This window comes from Callithrix jacchus, chromosome X (genome assembly GCF_049354715.1).
Source record: "Callithrix jacchus isolate 240 chromosome X, calJac240_pri, whole genome shotgun sequence".
In the NCBI taxonomy this organism is placed as follows: Eukaryota; Metazoa; Chordata; class Mammalia; order Primates; family Cebidae; genus Callithrix; species Callithrix jacchus.
This window is the reverse complement of record NC_133524.1, coordinates 11,286,493-11,304,396: the sequence shown is the minus strand read 5'-3', so window position 1 is coordinate 11,304,396 and position 17,904 is coordinate 11,286,493. Positions and strand designations below refer to the sequence as shown.

The 17,904-nt window shown below is 41.5% G+C and overlaps 1 protein-coding gene across 3 annotated transcripts; it reads right to left on the bottom strand.

Moving 5' to 3' along the window:
• Window positions 1-257: 257 nt before the first annotated feature.
• Window positions 258-10,095, bottom strand: HCCS (holocytochrome c synthase). 3 transcript variants are annotated; one of them, XM_008988937.5, is made up of 7 exons: window positions 9,926-10,095; window positions 9,240-9,381; window positions 6,464-6,615; window positions 5,888-6,036; window positions 4,717-4,836; window positions 2,370-2,456; window positions 258-1,746 (listed from the first exon to the last, which is right to left on the bottom strand). In XM_008988937.5, exons 2-7 carry the CDS (start codon window positions 9,337-9,339, stop codon window positions 1,548-1,550), a joined length of 807 nt encoding a protein of 268 aa, XP_008987185.1. In that variant the 5' UTR covers window positions 9,340-9,381; window positions 9,926-10,095; the 3' UTR covers window positions 258-1,547. The 3 variants fall into 3 exon arrangements, with proteins under 3 accessions (XP_008987185.1, XP_008987186.1, XP_008987187.1); XM_008988938.5 differs by having other exon boundaries at window positions 9,964-10,095; XM_008988939.5 differs by having other exon boundaries at window positions 10,036-10,095.
• Window positions 10,096-17,904: the final 7,809 nt, after the last annotated feature.

The following is a 17,904-nucleotide window of genomic DNA, read 5'->3' as shown; positions in this document are numbered from 1 at the left end:
TGAATCCTGCCTTTGGCCTAATTTTTTGTTTCCAGTTACAGTGCTTTATTTTTCATAAGAATGTCTTATCCCACACTCACTCAATAGCACTTAGGACCACTCCCCAAAATGCCAACAGTCATTATTTTCCTCTACAGTTTAAAAACGTGATTAGTAGATGAGAAAGTGGCTGCTTTGAGTAAGGAGACTATGGCATTGCTTTTATAAAGATAACATGTCTGAAGAAACAATGTTAAGTGTAAAATTACTCTGAAAAATTTTCAAAACCTGTGAACTAACAGCTTTATTTTTAAATATACAAGTATTTTGAAATGTAGAGTTTAAGGCTATTGTATTTCTTAAACTCCACACAAAACTGACAAATCCATACCAAATTAATCACAGGCTGCCAATGTCATCCACTAATTGAACACTACAGCATTCAGAATAAATTAAAGGATTTAATAGTATAGACAGTTTAAAAGAAAACAGCAGTCATTTGTAACATGCTGCTATAATTAGAACAACCAGTTTATAGATTACTGGTACAAAAAAATTCAATGGCAAACTTAGAGCTTCCTTAAAACAAACCAAAAAACTCTAGACCAACTGAGTTGATGCAAACATTCTTCATCTCAGAAAAACACTCATCTTAGGAATTTTAACACTCAGCCAAATATAAAATCATGTTTTACCGGGTACCATCACTGATACTGGGACTTACGCCATGCTTTCAAGGTTTGGATTAGGCCACCTTATGGGGGTTGAGGGGGAGGGTGGAGGCTGCCAGCAGAGGAAGGAATGAGATTCGAAGTTGGGATAACGTGTCAAGTGCCAAAGACAATGAGGTGATCTGTTTGTTGGAAGCACAGTTACATATCAGAATAACAGGAATCAAAGGAACAAGTTTTTAAAAGGTATGTTCCAGAGCATAGTGTAGTTGAAAGTACTCTATAACAAGGTCTAGTCCAAGACATTCACATAAATCAGAATTTGGAGAGAATTTTGCTGAGTACCTTTCCAGTATATAACTTTGCATTTTGTTAAAGGTCACAATCATATCACAGGAACTTTAGAAATAATAGTAACTTTTTAAAAAAAGGCATAACTACCTCTCATTTATAATAAACAGTTTTGGTTAAAATATTTGGCCAGATGAAAGCTCCTGAGCATCACCGCGGACTCTCAGGTTTTACATCTTGAGTATTCCTGAGAAAACAGTAAAAAAAAAAAAAAAGCAGTTTTCATCACTTTTTAAAAGCTCTTTTTCAGAGGTTGTTCCGGCTTTTCTAGATGAAATACACAGGCAATACTGCAGGTAAGGAAAAACTGAGGTACTGCTTCCCACTTAAGCTAAGTAGGAAGAAAACAAAATGATCTGCTATAAACTGCAAGGTACAGTGCAATTCAAAAGTGAGTAGTGCATAGTATCCTTCGCTAAATGAAGGATAAAGTGTGATTACCCACTTGAAGTTACCATTACATCATAAGTGCAATTCAATTTGGGGAAAATAGTTTAATGTATCTCTCAGAAAAATAGTTTATATTTTTCCATCTCAAACAGTGCTTTATGAGGTCCAACGCCACCAAGCGACTTTCATTCTGTCCCATACTGCCGAAAGCGAATCCAAGGCAGGACGGACGTCCAGGATGGTGAATTGGTAGTCTTTGTTGACCTCACCACCATCGTAATAATCAATCACATATCTAACTTCCGTCCCACAACGGTTTATGATCCAATCGTGCCTATCAAAAGGCAACTCGTACCTAGAATAAAAACATGCCACTGCGTGTTAAAATGCTTGCTCTAGATTCAGTCCCGGTGTAAGCCATGAGAAAGCTCCAGATCACATGCAACCACCTGCTCCCAAACACCTAACTGGGGAAGTCAGTCAGACTTGAAGAATCACACAGTGAGCAGCACTAAGGGAAGATGGCACTGAAGAACTGTGATGAGTCCAGATCAGATGACAGCTCATCTGTCTACAAAGGAGTAAGGTCAATAGGAAGTGACCTAGGCCAGGGAGGTCAGCTGACATACTGCAGTAATGCAGGTGTGAGCAAAGAATCTGAACTATGCTGGAAAAGAAAGGGAGGACTGCTAAGTGTATAAACCCAAAGAGACAGATCATGGGAAGAGTAAGAGGGCAGATCCAAGAACAGGGACGATAACTCCATTCAACCCAATGATAAACAAACAGGAAGCAATCTACTACACCCTAATACATCTGCGCATTAATGGGCAAACCTCAGGGAGAGAAATAAACCTGCAGCTGAATATGGATTAAGTTTTGCAAGATGGCACTGCAATTCTTAGATGGTTTTGGTGTGAACAGAAAGTTGACCCTGACCTGAGGATGGTGAAACAACACTTCTGCGCTGACACTCACCCCATCCAGGAACGAATTCGTGCCCTTGGTGAATACTCCTTTGCTTTCCCTCCAAACCGGATCAACGATGGACCACTAGGACACTCTCTAGAATTCCCCAAATAAGAAAAGTCTGTTAAAATATTTTCTTTTCTTTGACAAAGATGATGTTCTAATTTTTTAGTAATATACATTTTTTTCTGTATGCATTTCACATAATATCATATTTACAGAGAAAGGTAAGTTCTAAAATAATTCAAACAAGTGCCTATTTGCTAAAAACGTTCCTCTTTCCTTCTGTACCGGGTGCGTTCCACTGCCTCCTCTTCCTCCTGGATATATCTATGCCGCACTTTGCAGGAGTCAGGAAACAGGGCCTTTCCAATTGGTGTAGGAGGACAGGCACACTGAAAACAAACCAGCCTCAAGTATTGTGCATCATGCTTCTTTCTCTTTGGCACAGAGCAGCTGGGGTTTTCAGACAAACAAGAAAATCCTATACTCTTCTTTCATTTCAAACCAATGAACAGCTTTTATGAAGAAAGGAAAATGACGAATTAATCCCTATAAATGGATTGTAATTAATGTTGGACCAGTTCCTTAATAACTACACATAAGCTGAGGGGTGGTGGAGTCCTAGCTGGCAAATGCACTCCCTCTGCCCGCAGACCCCTGCTGAGGACTCTCTAGGTGCCAGCCCTCTGTGGGCACCAGGGTGTAGCAGTGCCAACAAGACCCTCTATGCCTTGTCCTCGTGGAGTTCACAGCTCACCTGTAGGCTAGACAGACAGCTGTTTCCCAGACAGAGGGGGTGGTGGCTAAGACAGAAGGCCACCTATCTTGTTAGCTGCTCCCATGGATAAGACAGGTTTTGGTATTCATGTGTCTAATTAAGTGGGAGGTAGAAAAAATTCCAAAGTATAAAGGACTCCTGTTTGAGGACTTATGAGTTACTTTTCTTCTTTTAGGAACTGCTCCTTAACATCTCTTCTCAAGAGGGTCACAGGCAAAAGGTAAACTCAATACAGGTAAAACTTTCTCCTGGAGACCATAGCATAAGTCTTTAAAAGGTCTACTTAATTTTGATGGAAAATAACTGGAGAAGGAATTGAAACTGACAAAATGAAATTCCCTTTTCTCTTTGCTTATAATCACACCAGTAATTAGCAGGTGGTCTTAATTATAACACATTTTCAGCGTAGGTCACTGCAAACACTTGTGGCTCCTCTCAGGCCAGTGGTTACTGAGGAGAATGTGGTTGCAGTTGTTCCCCTCTCACATGCACCCACCCCAGGTCTGAGGCCCAGCCAGTGATAGCCAGGCTGTGCAACTAATGAACTTGAGAATGCAAATATTAAAAACAAACAAAACACCTTAAAAAATTAGGTGGACTTTAGTAAACCACTGTTTATGATATAATCTGGCTCAAACCAGCATTAGATGCAGTGCTCTAGATACACCCAGTCTAGGCCCACCTGCAATAGACTAAGTCAGACACCCTGGGGGTGGGGCCCAGCATGCTGAGTTTTAACAAACCTTTCCTGTGATGCTGATGCATGCTCTAGTGTGAGAACCACTACTCCCAACAGAATGAAGTCCTGTCTCCTTTAACACAGACAACTTTATTTACCTATTGTCCCTGAGAAAAAGGGCTTTGAGTTAGGACATCTCTCTGTGTTTAGTCCTAATGGGGAATCAATAAATGCTATTGAGGGAACAAAAATGTCTTTCCCACCTCCCTTGGGGCAGATGGCATTTTAGCATCTCCCTTCTCACATGCTCTGTTTTCAAAGGGCTGTGATTCTCCTTCTGCTGAGAGGTGGGGTCTCTGTCCCATCCCCTTGAATACAGACAGGCTCCTGACATTCTGAGACTTCCCAGGCTGGGTCAGAAAAGGAGAGATGCTTTTTGGAACTCTAGCTATTGGAACCTAGCCACCATGATATGAGGAAGCTGAAGCAGCCACATTCAGAGGCCATGGGCAGGTGTTCTGGCCAAAAGCCAATACCACTCGTGAGAGGAGTAAACAGTCTTTCAGAAGACTCTAGCCCATGGCTCAGAAGCCAACCTGACCACTGAGTCTTCACAGCTGAGGACCCAGACATCAAGGAATAGAGACAAGCCACCCTTGCCCTATCCTTGCTGTACTCCAGACCCACTGAATCCACAAGCCTAATAAAATGGTTGCTATTTTTCACATGACTAAGAAGGGAGGCCTGTCATGCAACAATTGTCACTGACCCATGCCTGCTATAACATGTGTTATTAGAACAACAAATTATTTGAATAAAATGTTAAAACTCTAGAAAGTTGATAGGAAATAAGAAAGATGCTCCATTTTTTTTTTTAAGATCTCAAACATACTTACGCAGCATGAAGGGCTTCCCACTTCAAAATCTCCTTCCAAGCCTGCTCGTTATTCTGATTGTGAATTCTAATGATATTATACATATCCTTCTGACTGATATCCTCATCTTTCCACTTCCACCTAGGAAAGAACATCTGGTAAAATCTGACAAATATTCTTGATAATGCCATAAAGTTCATCCACATATTTTCATAAGATGATTTATTCAGCATTTCCCTTTGAGAAAGAACTAAGAATGGTCATTTTTTCTGAACTTAAGACTCATTTTCAAGATGTACCCATGATCATGGAACAGCATTATAAATCCAAAGCTACCATGGAAGCATTTAAAACAAATATAGAAGGTTCACCTTAGTCTCTTTTTATTGAGTCACAGTAAACCAGTTACAGAACCATGAGGTGACATTTGTTCAGATAGTGCCACTGATCAATGATTACCTAACTTTTTCTAAACATTTTATCTAACAGTGTTTCCAGTTCCTTAAAAAACCTTTTACTGGGTGTGATGGTTCAGTTTATGTGTCAACCTGACTATGCCATAGGATGCCCAGACATTTGATCAAACTTTATCCTGGGTGTGTCTGTGAGGGTGTTTTTGAACCTGAGTAACATTCTTATCAGTAGGCTAAGTAAAGCAGATTGCCTTCTCTGCTCCATGTGGGTGGGTCACATCCAATCAGTTGCAGACCTGAATGACAAAAAGACTGACCTTTCCATGAGTAAGAGGGAAAGCCTCCTGCATGACTGCTTGAGCTGGGACATTGGGCTTTTCCTGCCTTTGGACTTGAACTGAAACATCAGTTCTTCTTGCATCTTAAGCCCACTGGCTTTCAGACTTGGCTCTCCTGGGTTTCCAGCTTGCTGACTGCAGATCTTGGGACTTCTCAGCTTTACATAATTGTGTGAGTCAATTTCCTACAATAAATATCTTCCTGCCCTCCTTGCCTCCTGCTTCCCCACACATAACCTATTGGTTCTGTTTCTCTGGAAAACCCTGATTTAATACACTGGCCTTGCACTTACATTCTGACAGGTCTGAAAAATCAGGTGATTATAAACTGAATACATAAAAATTTGTTATATTGTTTTGAAGGTAAAAATTCTCTTCAGCATATAACTCTTGGATACATTTGACAAGCAAATTTTTACTTTAAATAATATGCTCACTCACCCTTTCCTTAACATTGCATTCCAGAACATCTGCTCAGAAGGGTAAACCCACTTTTTCTCTGAGTCCGCTCTGGGAATGGAAGACTCTTCTCTGATAGTAGACAGTGCAAATGGCTGATCTGGAGCTGGTGTTTGATTGGGTGGTGGCATCTAAATAAAATAAGCAGATTTGCTTTTATAGGATATAAAGTCAAAGGCAATATAATTAACTACTTCCTGGAAAGCAATATGTCACATAAAAAGCACAGATTACTTATTAAATCAGTGACATAAAAATTTCAGACTTCTCAGATAATTTGACTGTTTTGAAGAGTCAGATTACTGAAGTTGTGTTTCTTCATTGATTAAGTTGTTTTTACCAAATGTGGTAAAAACTATGGTGAAATTTTTGGCGCCTCCTTTGAACAAATTTAGAAGAAATGTCAACAAGGAATAATAAGTAAAAACTAATGCCAGGATCTTCAGCCATTTCTAAAAACTTTTTTATGACAAGCTTTTCAAAAATGACTTGTCTTGGGAGACTGTACAAGCATCTCTGCATAAAAAGCTCCAGAAAGAAAAGACAAGTGTGAAATACCAGATTTGAAGGATCTAGGTTCTCCTTATTCTCAGCTGCAGTGCCCCTAATGGGACACTCCACGTACTCGTAGGCGCGTTCCTGGTGGGCAGGCACAGAGTATGTTTTCTTCTCACAGGTTGGGTCAGATGGCTCTGCATTCACTGGACAGCCTGAAATAATCAATATAAAAATGGTGTCACCATGAAGGCAGGACATCTAGCTCTCTCAACAGGAGCCCTAAAGAGCTGAATTTCTGACCAACTGTTTACCACTGTAGAAAAGCCAGGTTTCTTCTGTTTAAATCTACCAAGAACTGAGCTAGCTAACATTCCAAAATCCTAAAGATGAGAAGATTCTACAAATGTACTTTTCCTTTGAAAGAAAAATGAGTACCCCTTCTCTAATGTCACATCCCCAGCAAAAATCAGCCAAAAAACCTTGGCAGTTGGAAGAGCATGTGTTATCCATGCCATGGCTTTAGTAACCTGGCTGGATGAGCAGCTGGGAGCTGTGAACAGAACCTAAGTGGGGACAAGCCACATTTCACAGGGTCTCCTTGACTTTCCATTCACTAGTTCCAGAGAAGCCCAGCCCCAGTCAGAACACAGCTGCGATCCAGGCTTTCATTACTGATGCATTATCTCAGGTACAAGGAACGGGAAAAGAACAGAGGAGACAACACAAAGGCTATTGGAAAAAAAAATCTGAATGCCACTCTGCCTTGTCCCAAGACTGAAACAAGGCACAGGAAACCATGTGGCCTAGGTAATATTCCCATCAGTCAACAGCGAGAGTTTAACAGGAAAAGGCAGACATTAAAGAAAACATTCCACGACCCATATGGGATCAAGATGCTCATTACAAGGGAAGGTCTGAGCCTAATGAGATAAGCAATAGCAAGCACTATGCCCAAAGAACCAGGATGCTGATCCCAATTAGTGGGGGACTGAGAAGCTGGTTCAGAGAATAAGCCAGCACTTGGAGGGCTGCAACCCAGAAGACAGCTGCTCATGTAATAGATTCCTGGCCTCAGGCAACAGCAGTAACTACAGCAATACACGCGAAAAAGATGAGTTTGCTTTCACTACCTTCCCTGCACTTCTCCTCCTAAGCCCTCATTTCCTGGTAACCTGTGCTGCTGCCCACTTTAGCGGTGAAGGAAGACTTGCTATGCCTTCCCTCTCTACCACTGAAAGCACCAATCCTTTCCAAGTCATGGATCCCAGTTGGGTGTTAGAAAGAAAATAAGGTTTCCATTTTTCAAATCATATAACCAGTAGCCCCTTTGATCTCCTATAGATATCCACATTCTTTACTAATGTAATAAGTCTGACAGCTCTCCAAGATACACAGCAAATGACATAAAACCAGAGAAATGGCTTTAGGATCTCCCTGAGGACACTCAGAACAAGAGCATACCTGCTTCAGCTGATCTGTTTCAATTCTTCCTATACAAAGAAACCCCAGAAGAACACCGTCTGTCCTTGTCCAAGGTCACAGAACTTTTGCTGGCTTTGCCACTTACCACCTATGTGACTTGGAGCATCAGTTACTCCAACCCTTAGGTTTCTGACTATAAAAAAAGGGAGCAAATCAACCACACAGCTATGACAATGAGAATGTAAGCTCCACCAGGCAAAGCTGCATTTCGTACGATGCTATTCTCTTGTGCAGAAACAAACAAATCCAGCAGTGCTTGGTACAGAATGGGCAGTGACCTCTCAGAATAGGCTGGCTGACTGAAGAAATGAACAACAGCACATGCATTAGTACTCAGTAAGCACACCATGCTGCTTCTGCCCCTCACAACTTACTGATTCAAGCCATACTTAAATACGAACAATCTAAAGTAGACATGCATCAATTAAAAATGAAAGACAGCTTTTCCATTTTCATTTTCTTATCTAAAAAATGGAAAGCAAGTCCATTAGGTGATGGCTTTCTTTTACATGGAAGAATACTGAAATGGCTATGGGAGCAAAGGTTATTTATTAAGACAGGCAGATCTAGACAAAGGTTTCTCAACCTTGGCCCTCTTGATATTTGGGGCCAGCTGATTCTTTGTTGGGGGGCTGTTCTGTACATCGTAGGATGTTTAGGAGCACTCCTTGCCTCTATTCACTTTCCTCTCAGTTGTGACAACCAAAAATGCCTCCAGATACTGGCAAATGTTCCCTGTGGGAAGTGGGGATTGCCCCCATCCAGCTGAAAACCACTGATGTAGGCACAAGTAAATTTTGGGAAGTTGGGGCTGGTTTAGAGTACTCACTATGTTCTCATGTACTATCTCAATCTGTTCGTGACAGGCCTGTGAAATACTATTATATCCTCATTTTACAGATGATGGACTGAGACTTACAGAGCTAACTTGTTCAGAGTCACAAATCTCAATAAGAGGCAAAATAAGGACCAGACCTACGGTGCCTGACTCCCATGCCTACCAGCCTCAGCAGCATAATACACTGCCTCTTCTTTTAGAGCCTTTCAGGAACTTTTTAAGACCCAGTCTCACTGCCACCCTGCCCGGAGTGCAGTGGTACGATCTCGGCTCACTGCAACCACGGCCTCCCAGGCGATCCTGCGCTGGTACTATGGGTGCCCACCACCACGTCTGCGTAATGTTTTTTTTTTTTTTTTTTGTAGAGGCAGGTTTTTGCCATGTTGCCTGGGCTGGTGTTGAACCCCCGAGCTCAAGCAATCCACCCACCTTGGCCTCGCAAAGTGCTGTCACAAGCCTGACCCCGGCACCTGGCAGTGAATTATCTTTTATTTTCATAGACAAAGGGTCAATTACCTTTCATTTTCCCTTCATGCATTGGGCATCCTGAAGGTGGGGATGCTGAGGCATTTGAGGCCTGAACTGCAACAGCAGGAGTAGATGGAGACAAACCCATGGCTGGAAACAGTGCTGACACCAAGCAATTCTGTATTTCCACCTGCCAAAACAAAGAGACATATTAATGTCTCTGGACTCAAAACTATTCTTTCATTATTCCTAATCTGGTCAACCCTTGTTCCTCCTCTTTGTCATCCCATGGGCATCTACCAGGCAGGGTACCAACTTTGAAGGACAACTTTAATATATTGCTCCCTTAGGGAAATACTGTGAAACCTACACCAACCTCTGGGGGGACGTTTCTAAGGCAGTGAGATTTTGGGGACTGAGGTGAGGCAGTCGCTGAGAAACCACGACACTACCAGGAGGTATAGTCCTGAGGCGGGGGTTTCCTAGGAGTCGTGACCCGGGTGGAGGAGGGGAGGCCCGTTGAGCCCAGACTTGACCCCAGTCCCCAGCGCCTTAGCGAGGGACTGGGTGTCCGGGAAGGGTGCGGCGCATGAAGAGAAATCAGAGGAAAGGAAGGGACAGCGGAGGTCAAGGTGCTGCCAAGTGTCTTCCCCACACCGTCCCAGCGCGTGCCCACCGGCTCCAGCCCGCGGTCCCCAGACCAAACCGGCCGCGGTCAGCCCGCCCTTCTGCACCTGAGCCCTCCCCCCGGGCTGCTCCGGGCGGCCGGTACCGCCTTCAATCGCCAACCCGAACCCAGAGCAGCAACGACTTTCGCCACCACCGCCGTCGCCGCCGCCACCACCTTCCTCTCGCTCGGTCACCGCTGTAGCCGCGGTCACCCCCGGCGTTCTCACGTGCCGCTACTTCCTTTTTAGAAGGCGGGACTTCCGGGCACGCGGGAGGCGGGCTGAAGAGTAATGTTTTCCGTCAATCACGGAGAGCGGGTTCCGTCCTCTCCGCGCCTCCGCCTGTAACCGCAGAGGGGGCCGCGCTCTGGGCCCGCCCCTTAAGGCAAGGAGGCTTTTTCAAAATGCCCGCGCTGGCACGGTAGGTTGTCTGGTCCAGAGGCTTCCCTAGAGTGAAGAGCTCTGCTATGTATGCTTTATGCGGCAGAGGGAGTGCTTTGGAGGAGTTTTAAAATTTCCGTTTCTTTAAATGGTATCCCATCAGTTTTAATTATAGCAGTGATTCAAGAAACATTAGCAGGTGCCCATAACTGTGGCTGGTGGAGATCCAAAAGTGAACAAGACAGTGTTCGGGCTGCCAAGGTCTTCTTCACTGGGTATGTGATTTTGAATGTCTGTATTTTCATTTACCTCCAACAGAAATTTAGCATTTTCTTCTATCAGGAATGGAGGCAATAAATCCTAGTACTATTAGCTACATATGGCACTAATAGACATCAGAGATAAATTATGTCACATATGGTGGTTGTGTCTATCTCAAAATATCATCCATCCACTACTTTCAAATTAAAGTAATTTGATCGTGTTACTTAAAGTGTTAGTAAAGAAACATATATCTTTCTGTATAACTAGTGGATCTGTGAAATGCGTCCAGATGTCCCCTGGTGCAGGAAGTGTTGGGGCTCACAGCTTTCAGCTGAGTCTCCAGGAATTGTTCTCTGCCTAAGAGAATCGCCGCACACAAAATCACATTTCCTCCTTGGGAACAGTCTGCATCCTATGAAGGTCTCTGTAAAGGCACATAAGCCTAGGCCCCTAGCCCCAAGAGAGACAACTCAGAATGGCCATCCCAGCATTGGAGCTGTCTATAGTATAGCCTGAGGTTTCCTTTTCAACTACATTGACTACATCACAGCTTAACTTCTTTCTTTACTCACAATTATTTTATCCCTCCCACAATTCCCTTTCACTCTGATAATTCTGTTTTGTTACCCACAATTCTCTTTTCCACAATTCTCAGTTCTTTGCCCAATCATCTGTCTCCCACAATTCCTAATTCTCTAACCATCCCAAGTCACTCCCAAAATTCTATTCCTTCCCAGAATTCATTTTTCTGTCCCACAATTCCTTGTCTTGCTCACAATTATCTTGTTTCTCCCACAATTCCCTGTGTCTCCCACAATTCACATTTCTGTTCCACAATTCCCTGTCTTGCCCATAATTCTCTTGTTTTCCCCACAATTTGCTGGGTTTCCCAACAATTCTTTATTCTTTCCTACAAATTCTTATATATCTCAAAATTGTATTTCCCACAGTTCTGTTTCTCCCACAGTTCTTTGTCTTTTCCATCATTCCCTATGATTCTGTCTCTCACAGTTCTTTTCTCTCAAAATTATTCATTTCCACAGTGTTCTGTTCATTCACAGTACTCTGTTGTTATTCCCCAGTCTCTCCCATAATTCCCCATTCTCTCTCATAATTCTGTTCTCTCACAATATTCTTTTTCATTAGTTCCTTTCTTCCACAATTCTCCCTTCATTCTCATTAGTCCTTCTCTCCCACAACACTTTATTCTCTCCCACGATTCCCTGTATCTCCCAGAATTCTCTATTCTCTCCTCTACTTCCCCATCTCTCTCCTTGTTCTCTGTTCTTCCATAATTCCTTATCTTAAACATAATCTTGCATTCTATGCTACAATTTCCTCTCTTTCCTATAATTCCCCGTCTCTTCCACAATTCTTTGTTCTTTCACAGAATTCTCCACTTTTACAATTCTCCATTCTCTCAAAATACTCCATTATTGTTCACAATTCCTCAGTCCTTCTACTAACTCCCATTCTCATAATTCTGTTTTCGCACAATGTTCTCTGTCACAATTTTCTATCCCACAAATATTCCTTTTCTCCCAAAATTTTGTGTCTCTTCCACAATTTTTTGTTTTCTCCCACAATCCTGTCTCTCCCACAGTTCTTTGTCCTGTACTCTCCCACAATTCCATGTTTCTCCCACAATTCTGTTCTTTTGCAGCTCCCTAGTCTGTCTCCTAATTCCACATTGTCTCACAATTCTCTGTTCTCTCATGATACTTTATTTTCTCCCTTCTCCCATAATTCTCCCTTCTCTCCCACAATTCCCTATTTATCCTACCATTTTCTATTCTCTACCATAATTCTCAGTTCCCTTTCACAATTTCTCAGAAGACCCGAGCCTGGTCCTGTAACTTCAGTGTTTCTTAAGAGCAGGGCAAGAAGGGGAGATTTTTCAGGCCCATAGCCAGAGCAGTGGAAGAGGGTGCAGCCTGGGCATGCAGAAGGTAGGTCAGGGAAGAGCACAGCTCACTTTGCATGGAGGTATGGGAGTGGGCAAGAAGGAAAGCAGGGCCCAAGTGGAAGAGCATGGCCCAGAAAAATGGTATGCGATCAAGAGGAAAGAGTACAGTGGGAGGGTTTGTAGCTATAAGGAGAACAAGTGTCAGGAAAGTTGTGACTAAGGGGGAGCACAAAAGACCAATTCTTTGTTGTTTCCACAATTCCTAAATTCTTTCACATAAAAACAGAATTATATATTTAAATGTGTAATTCTCTTGCCTATGTATGATTTTCTGAAGTTAGAGAATAGATCTTATTTAGCTTTTTATCCCCTATGTCAGCACAACTCAAAATGTGTCCTGCCAGTAGGGACCAGTTCACACACGGCTACCATTCTAATATGAGATGAGGGGCTTTCACCACAAGATAAAGCAAAACATTCCTTGCTTTATCAAGTCAAGAAAGTCTTACTATGAAAAATGTCTCATCTCAGATAAAATTGTGCTTAGTAACATAGCAGATTTATATTATAGCACAAGATTCTTATCAGTACCTGGACTAGCCCTTGAGTAGCACTGCCCTATCATTACAGTGTAGTTTCTGTTGTATAATTGAGTGCCCACTGAAGCAATCAGAAGCAGGCACTGAAGGGATCACAGAGTCAATGAATCTTGAACAACATCACTCATTCAACAGTATTTATGGAGCATCTGTGTTGTGTCAGGTACTGTGGGAAGTGCTGAGAATTTAAAAGTGCTAGACAGACTCCTTGCTCTCAGGGAATTTACATTCTAGTAAATGAATAGTTCAGATAACAAACAATCCAACACAAACAGGTAAATAGTTTCAGATCCTGAGAAAAGCCAATTAAATGACACAGGTAGTGTGACAGAGATTGAGGGATGGAGGTCTACCCACCCCTTGGGTAGATGATCTGTGAAGCAGAAAGTCTGTATTCCTTGGGAGCTTGTTAGAAATGCAGAATTTCAAGTCCCTTCACAGAGTCATCGAGTCAAAATCTGTCTTGTAACATGATCCCCAGATGATAAGTGTGCACGATACAGACTGAGAGCTCAGGATACCTTCTTAGATGTGGTTGTCAGTAAAGACCTCTCTGAAAAGGGGGACATTTTAGCTGAGACCTGAATGTTGAGAAGGATATATGTAAAGATGAATGCAAAGAGTGGTCCAGACAATGAGAATTCCATGGTAAAATGTTCCAAGATCAGAAGGAATGGGGGAAGACCAGTGTGGCCCACACAGAATGAGTTAGGGACAGAATGGTTACAGGTGTTGTTGGGGCTGGATCATGCCATAGGCCATAAGGAAATTACATTTTCTTTTCATTGAAATGTGAAGCCATGGAAGGGTTTTTAAAAATAAGAGTCATTTGATTTGACAATAGAGATAGCTTATTTTTCTCAACTTTGCTCTTCACCACTCTCCAGTTATACCTGGAGATTTTTACTTGGTTCTATGACAGCACTGCCCATGAACTTCATAGACTGTGATCTTTGCTAAGGTCTAAATGAATAAAGGTAAGTTCCTAAGATACAGACAGGAAACTCCCCACTTATATGTCTGTGTTCCATGGAGTTCCATGGAGTCTGCCAGAATTCATCACCTATATACTCAGAAGGACCACATCTACATCAGAGGCTAGGGCTGCCTCTTACTTTTCAAAATGGACACTGCTTTTCCTTAAAGGGATTTATTGCCAATAAAATTATAGATGGCCAGAGGTTGTCATTCTATTTAATATTCTCACAACCATTGTACTAACTTCAGAGGTTATGTTACTAATTGGTAGGTCCCAAGGTTTTTTGTGTTTTGATGAGAGTCAAGGGTTTCTTAACATAGACCTCTAAAAATTCAATTAATTAATTCACTGATTGCAGGTGACTACCTTATATGATGGAACACTCCCAATTTCTTAAATGAAACCTAGTTTCATGTCTCCAGATGTATACAGCACATTGCTTTTTGAGAAAGTTTCTTTAATTTATAGCTGTACTTATTTAAGACTGGGCTTCCCTAAATATCTGGCAAGGGGATCTGAGTGGGCACTAATGGGCCTACAACGGGGTCAATTCAGAAAACTTAAGGCTATTCTTTATGAATGCCAACAGGGAGATTGCCCAGCCTTTTGTCATGCTGGGGAATTAAGCGGTGATGAGATTTGATAGGAGACAGAGCCCTGATTCCCTCTATGGCAGTGCTTCTCAACTAGGGCTGATTTTGCTAGCCCTATCCTGGGAGTATTTGATAATATCTGGAGACATTTTTTGGTTGTTACACTGAGGGTAGTGGTTGCTGCTGAAATCAAGTGGATAGAAGTCTGACATTCTGCTAAGCATCCTATAATGCAAAGGCCAGCTCTAGCAACAAATAATTATCTGGCCCCAAATGTCAATAATGTTAGAGTGGAAAGACCCTATTCTAGGAAAACCAAGGCCAGAAACTTCCTCTCCTTGATACCTGGCAACTAGAGCATAGGCTTCTACTTTCTCAGATTGCTATATATATATATATATATATATATATATATACACACACACATATATATATACACGTATATATATATGTACACACACACAAACATGCAGGCATGTAGTGTGCATTAAGTAACAACACTGGGACTATTTAACTCATTACCCCTTCTTTCTACCCTGAACCAACATACACAGTCATTCAGAAGCAGAAATGGGGGAAGGAACTCACTGTTTTCAAGTCGTAAAAACTATTATTATTATTGAAGTTATTATGATTAAGTTGCTGATCCAGTTGTTGTCACAAGTGCTCCCTTATGAATCGTTAGATTTAACGTGGCATGCTGAAAAAGATGGGAATAGCACTGGTAAGAATGGGTGAAATGAACATTGTTCTGGGGAGGAGTTCTGGAGAGCCATGTGAGTCACTACCCACCCAGGCAGGAGACATCAGTATAGTCTTGGCTAGAGGAGTGAGGAATTTCGTGTTTTCTTCCCTATGGAAATAATTAGTAGTGGATATGGTTATCAGTGTTAGAAATGGGGAAACCATGGGGTTATGTTAATGAAAATTCCAGTGGGTATTGGATTTGCCTTCCAATTTTTAAAGCATAAACTGTAACCAAAGACCTTCTGACATACCTATTCTTTCTAAAAGGAGAAGGATGGTAGAATACAGTTGTCTGAAATTACCATCTTACTGCATAAAGAGAAATCTAAGGCGAAGAAGTAAATAGCAAGAGAGGAGTAAAAAAAATGGCTACTGGTTTTGAGAAATATTTAGGTTTTAGGGGCAAGATGCGTTCAGGTTGCACTTGAGGTGATAATGGTTAGGTAGGCAGTGAAATCCGCGAAGCAGTTCAGAACACAGAATTAGAACTCAGGAAAGAGCTGGTTGCAGATATGGAAATTAAGTTATCTGGTTTGGTTGGATGTTAAGCCATAAGAATGGATGGCAAAATCCTTCAAGGCTTTGGTTTTCTTTGCTCTCATTCCAAATTTACCAAAGAACTTCCTTAGTTTGGCTTTCCTATTAGGAAGAGAACACTTCACTAGCCAACCTAAATTCCTTCTTCCTTGGCAGTTTAGTTTTTATTGTAAGCAGTATGAATTAATAAATTGGAGAAAACAGGAGTAATGGAAGGAAAATCAAGAAGGCAAGGTATGAGTGGCTATAGAGGAAGGAGGGAAAGGCTCTTTTGAGTGGTTTGGATTTATTCTAAAATGGGATTGAAAGATGAAAGTCACAGAAGACAAGTTGACAAACCATTCTCTACTACCACCACAGAAAATGCAGTTTTCCAAGAAATGTGCTTTGGGGGATACTAAAACTCATATTTTAATTCTTGAATCCTGGTAGGTACAGGAGATGACCTCTGAATTGACATTTTTATTTTACCATCTTAACTATTTTTCAGTGTATAATTCAGTGGCATTAAATATAATACATTCACAATGTTGTGCAACTATCACTATGAATTGATTTTAAAGGCTAATTAGGGATTATTTCAGTGTGGCAAACACTGCTAGATGCTACAGAACGGTTATTCTCTCCTTAAACGCAAATAGTAGCATACTTTATATAGGGATTTAACTGTTGTTCTTCACCTAAAATATCTTGGAGATTTTCCATATCAGTGTTTCCGTTTATTTAACAGATTCAATGATTAAGATATAAACTTTCACATCAGTATATACAGTGTTCCTTTTTGTTTGTATTTCAGACAGGCACACTATTCCATCATATTGATTAATACAATGAATGTAACTGGTCCCTTACTAATGAACTAAATTTATGTTATTTCCAATACTTTCCTATTACAACAATACTACAGTGAGTAATACTGTGCTTACATCATTACTCACACTGTATGAACATATCTGTGTAATACCTAGAATTAAAATGACTGGGTCAAAGGGAATGTGCTTTTAGAACTTTGATAGTCACTTCTAAATGACCCTTAATAGGTGGTTGTACCAATTGTAGCTTCTTCCCTCAGAAGTGGATGAGAGTTCCTGTTTTTCCATACCTTTATCAATAAAGTGTATTGCTCTCTTTTTCTATTGATTTGTAGACATTTTTTTTTTTTTTTTTTTTTTGTGATGGAGTTTCGCTCTTGTTACCCAGGCTGGAGTGCAATGGCGCGATCTTGGCTCACCGCAACCTCCGCCCCCTGGGTTCAGGCAATTCTCCTGCCTCAGCCTCCTGAGTAGCTGGGATTACAGGCACGCGCCACCGTGCCCAGCTAATTTTTTGTAATTTTTAGTAGAGACGGGGTTTCACCATGTTGACCAGGATGGTCTCGATCTGTTGACCTCGTGATCCACCCGCCTCGGCCTCCCAAAGTGCTGGGATTACAGGCTTGAGCCACCGCGCCTGGCCTGTAGACATTCTTTATAAGGAAATTAACCTTTCTTCTACACTATGAGGTTGGAATATTTTCTAAAATTATCTGTTTTTTTGTTTTTCTGCTAAGTTTTGCTTTGAGTAATTTTTATGCATCTTAATTTTAAAATCTGCTATGATTTCTGGATGATGTGGCATAATTAAAAATATTTTCTTTAAGTCCTAAATTCTCCCAGGTTTCTTCGGTTAAGAAAAAAAAACTTCACTTTTTCCTTTAAACCATTTATATAGTTGAAACTTATCCTGGTGAAAGGAATAAGGTACAGCTGTGTTATGATATGAATATGATTTGTTTGTCCCAAGCAAAGCTAATTTTGAAATTTGATCCCCAGTGTGGCAGAGCTGGGAGCTGGGGCCTAATGGGAGGTGTCTGGATCATGGGGCAAATCCTTCATGAACAGCTTGGTGACTTTCCTGTGGTAGTGGATTCTCACTCTCACGAGACTGGATTAGTTCCGGCAAGAGCAGGATTGTTACAAAGTGAGGATCCCTCTCCTGTTTACTCTCTCTTCACACGTGCCTGGTTCGCCTTTGACATTCTCTTCTATGTTTGACTCAAC

Bases quoted from the DNA above. Each gene is read 5' to 3' on its own strand.
- HCCS (XM_008988937.5), bottom strand. From the start codon at position 9,339: ATGGGTTTGTCTCCATCTACTCCTGCTGTTGCAGTTCAGGCCTCAAAT. The intron at 6,037-6,463 runs GTATTTCACACT...TATTTTATTTAG, and splicing joins ACCTAGATCCTTCAAATCTG to ATGCCACCACCCAATCAAAC. The intron at 4,837-5,887 runs GTGAGTGAGCAT...GTTCTTTCCTAG, and splicing joins AATGCAATGTTAAGGAAAGG to GTGGAAGTGGAAAGATGAGG.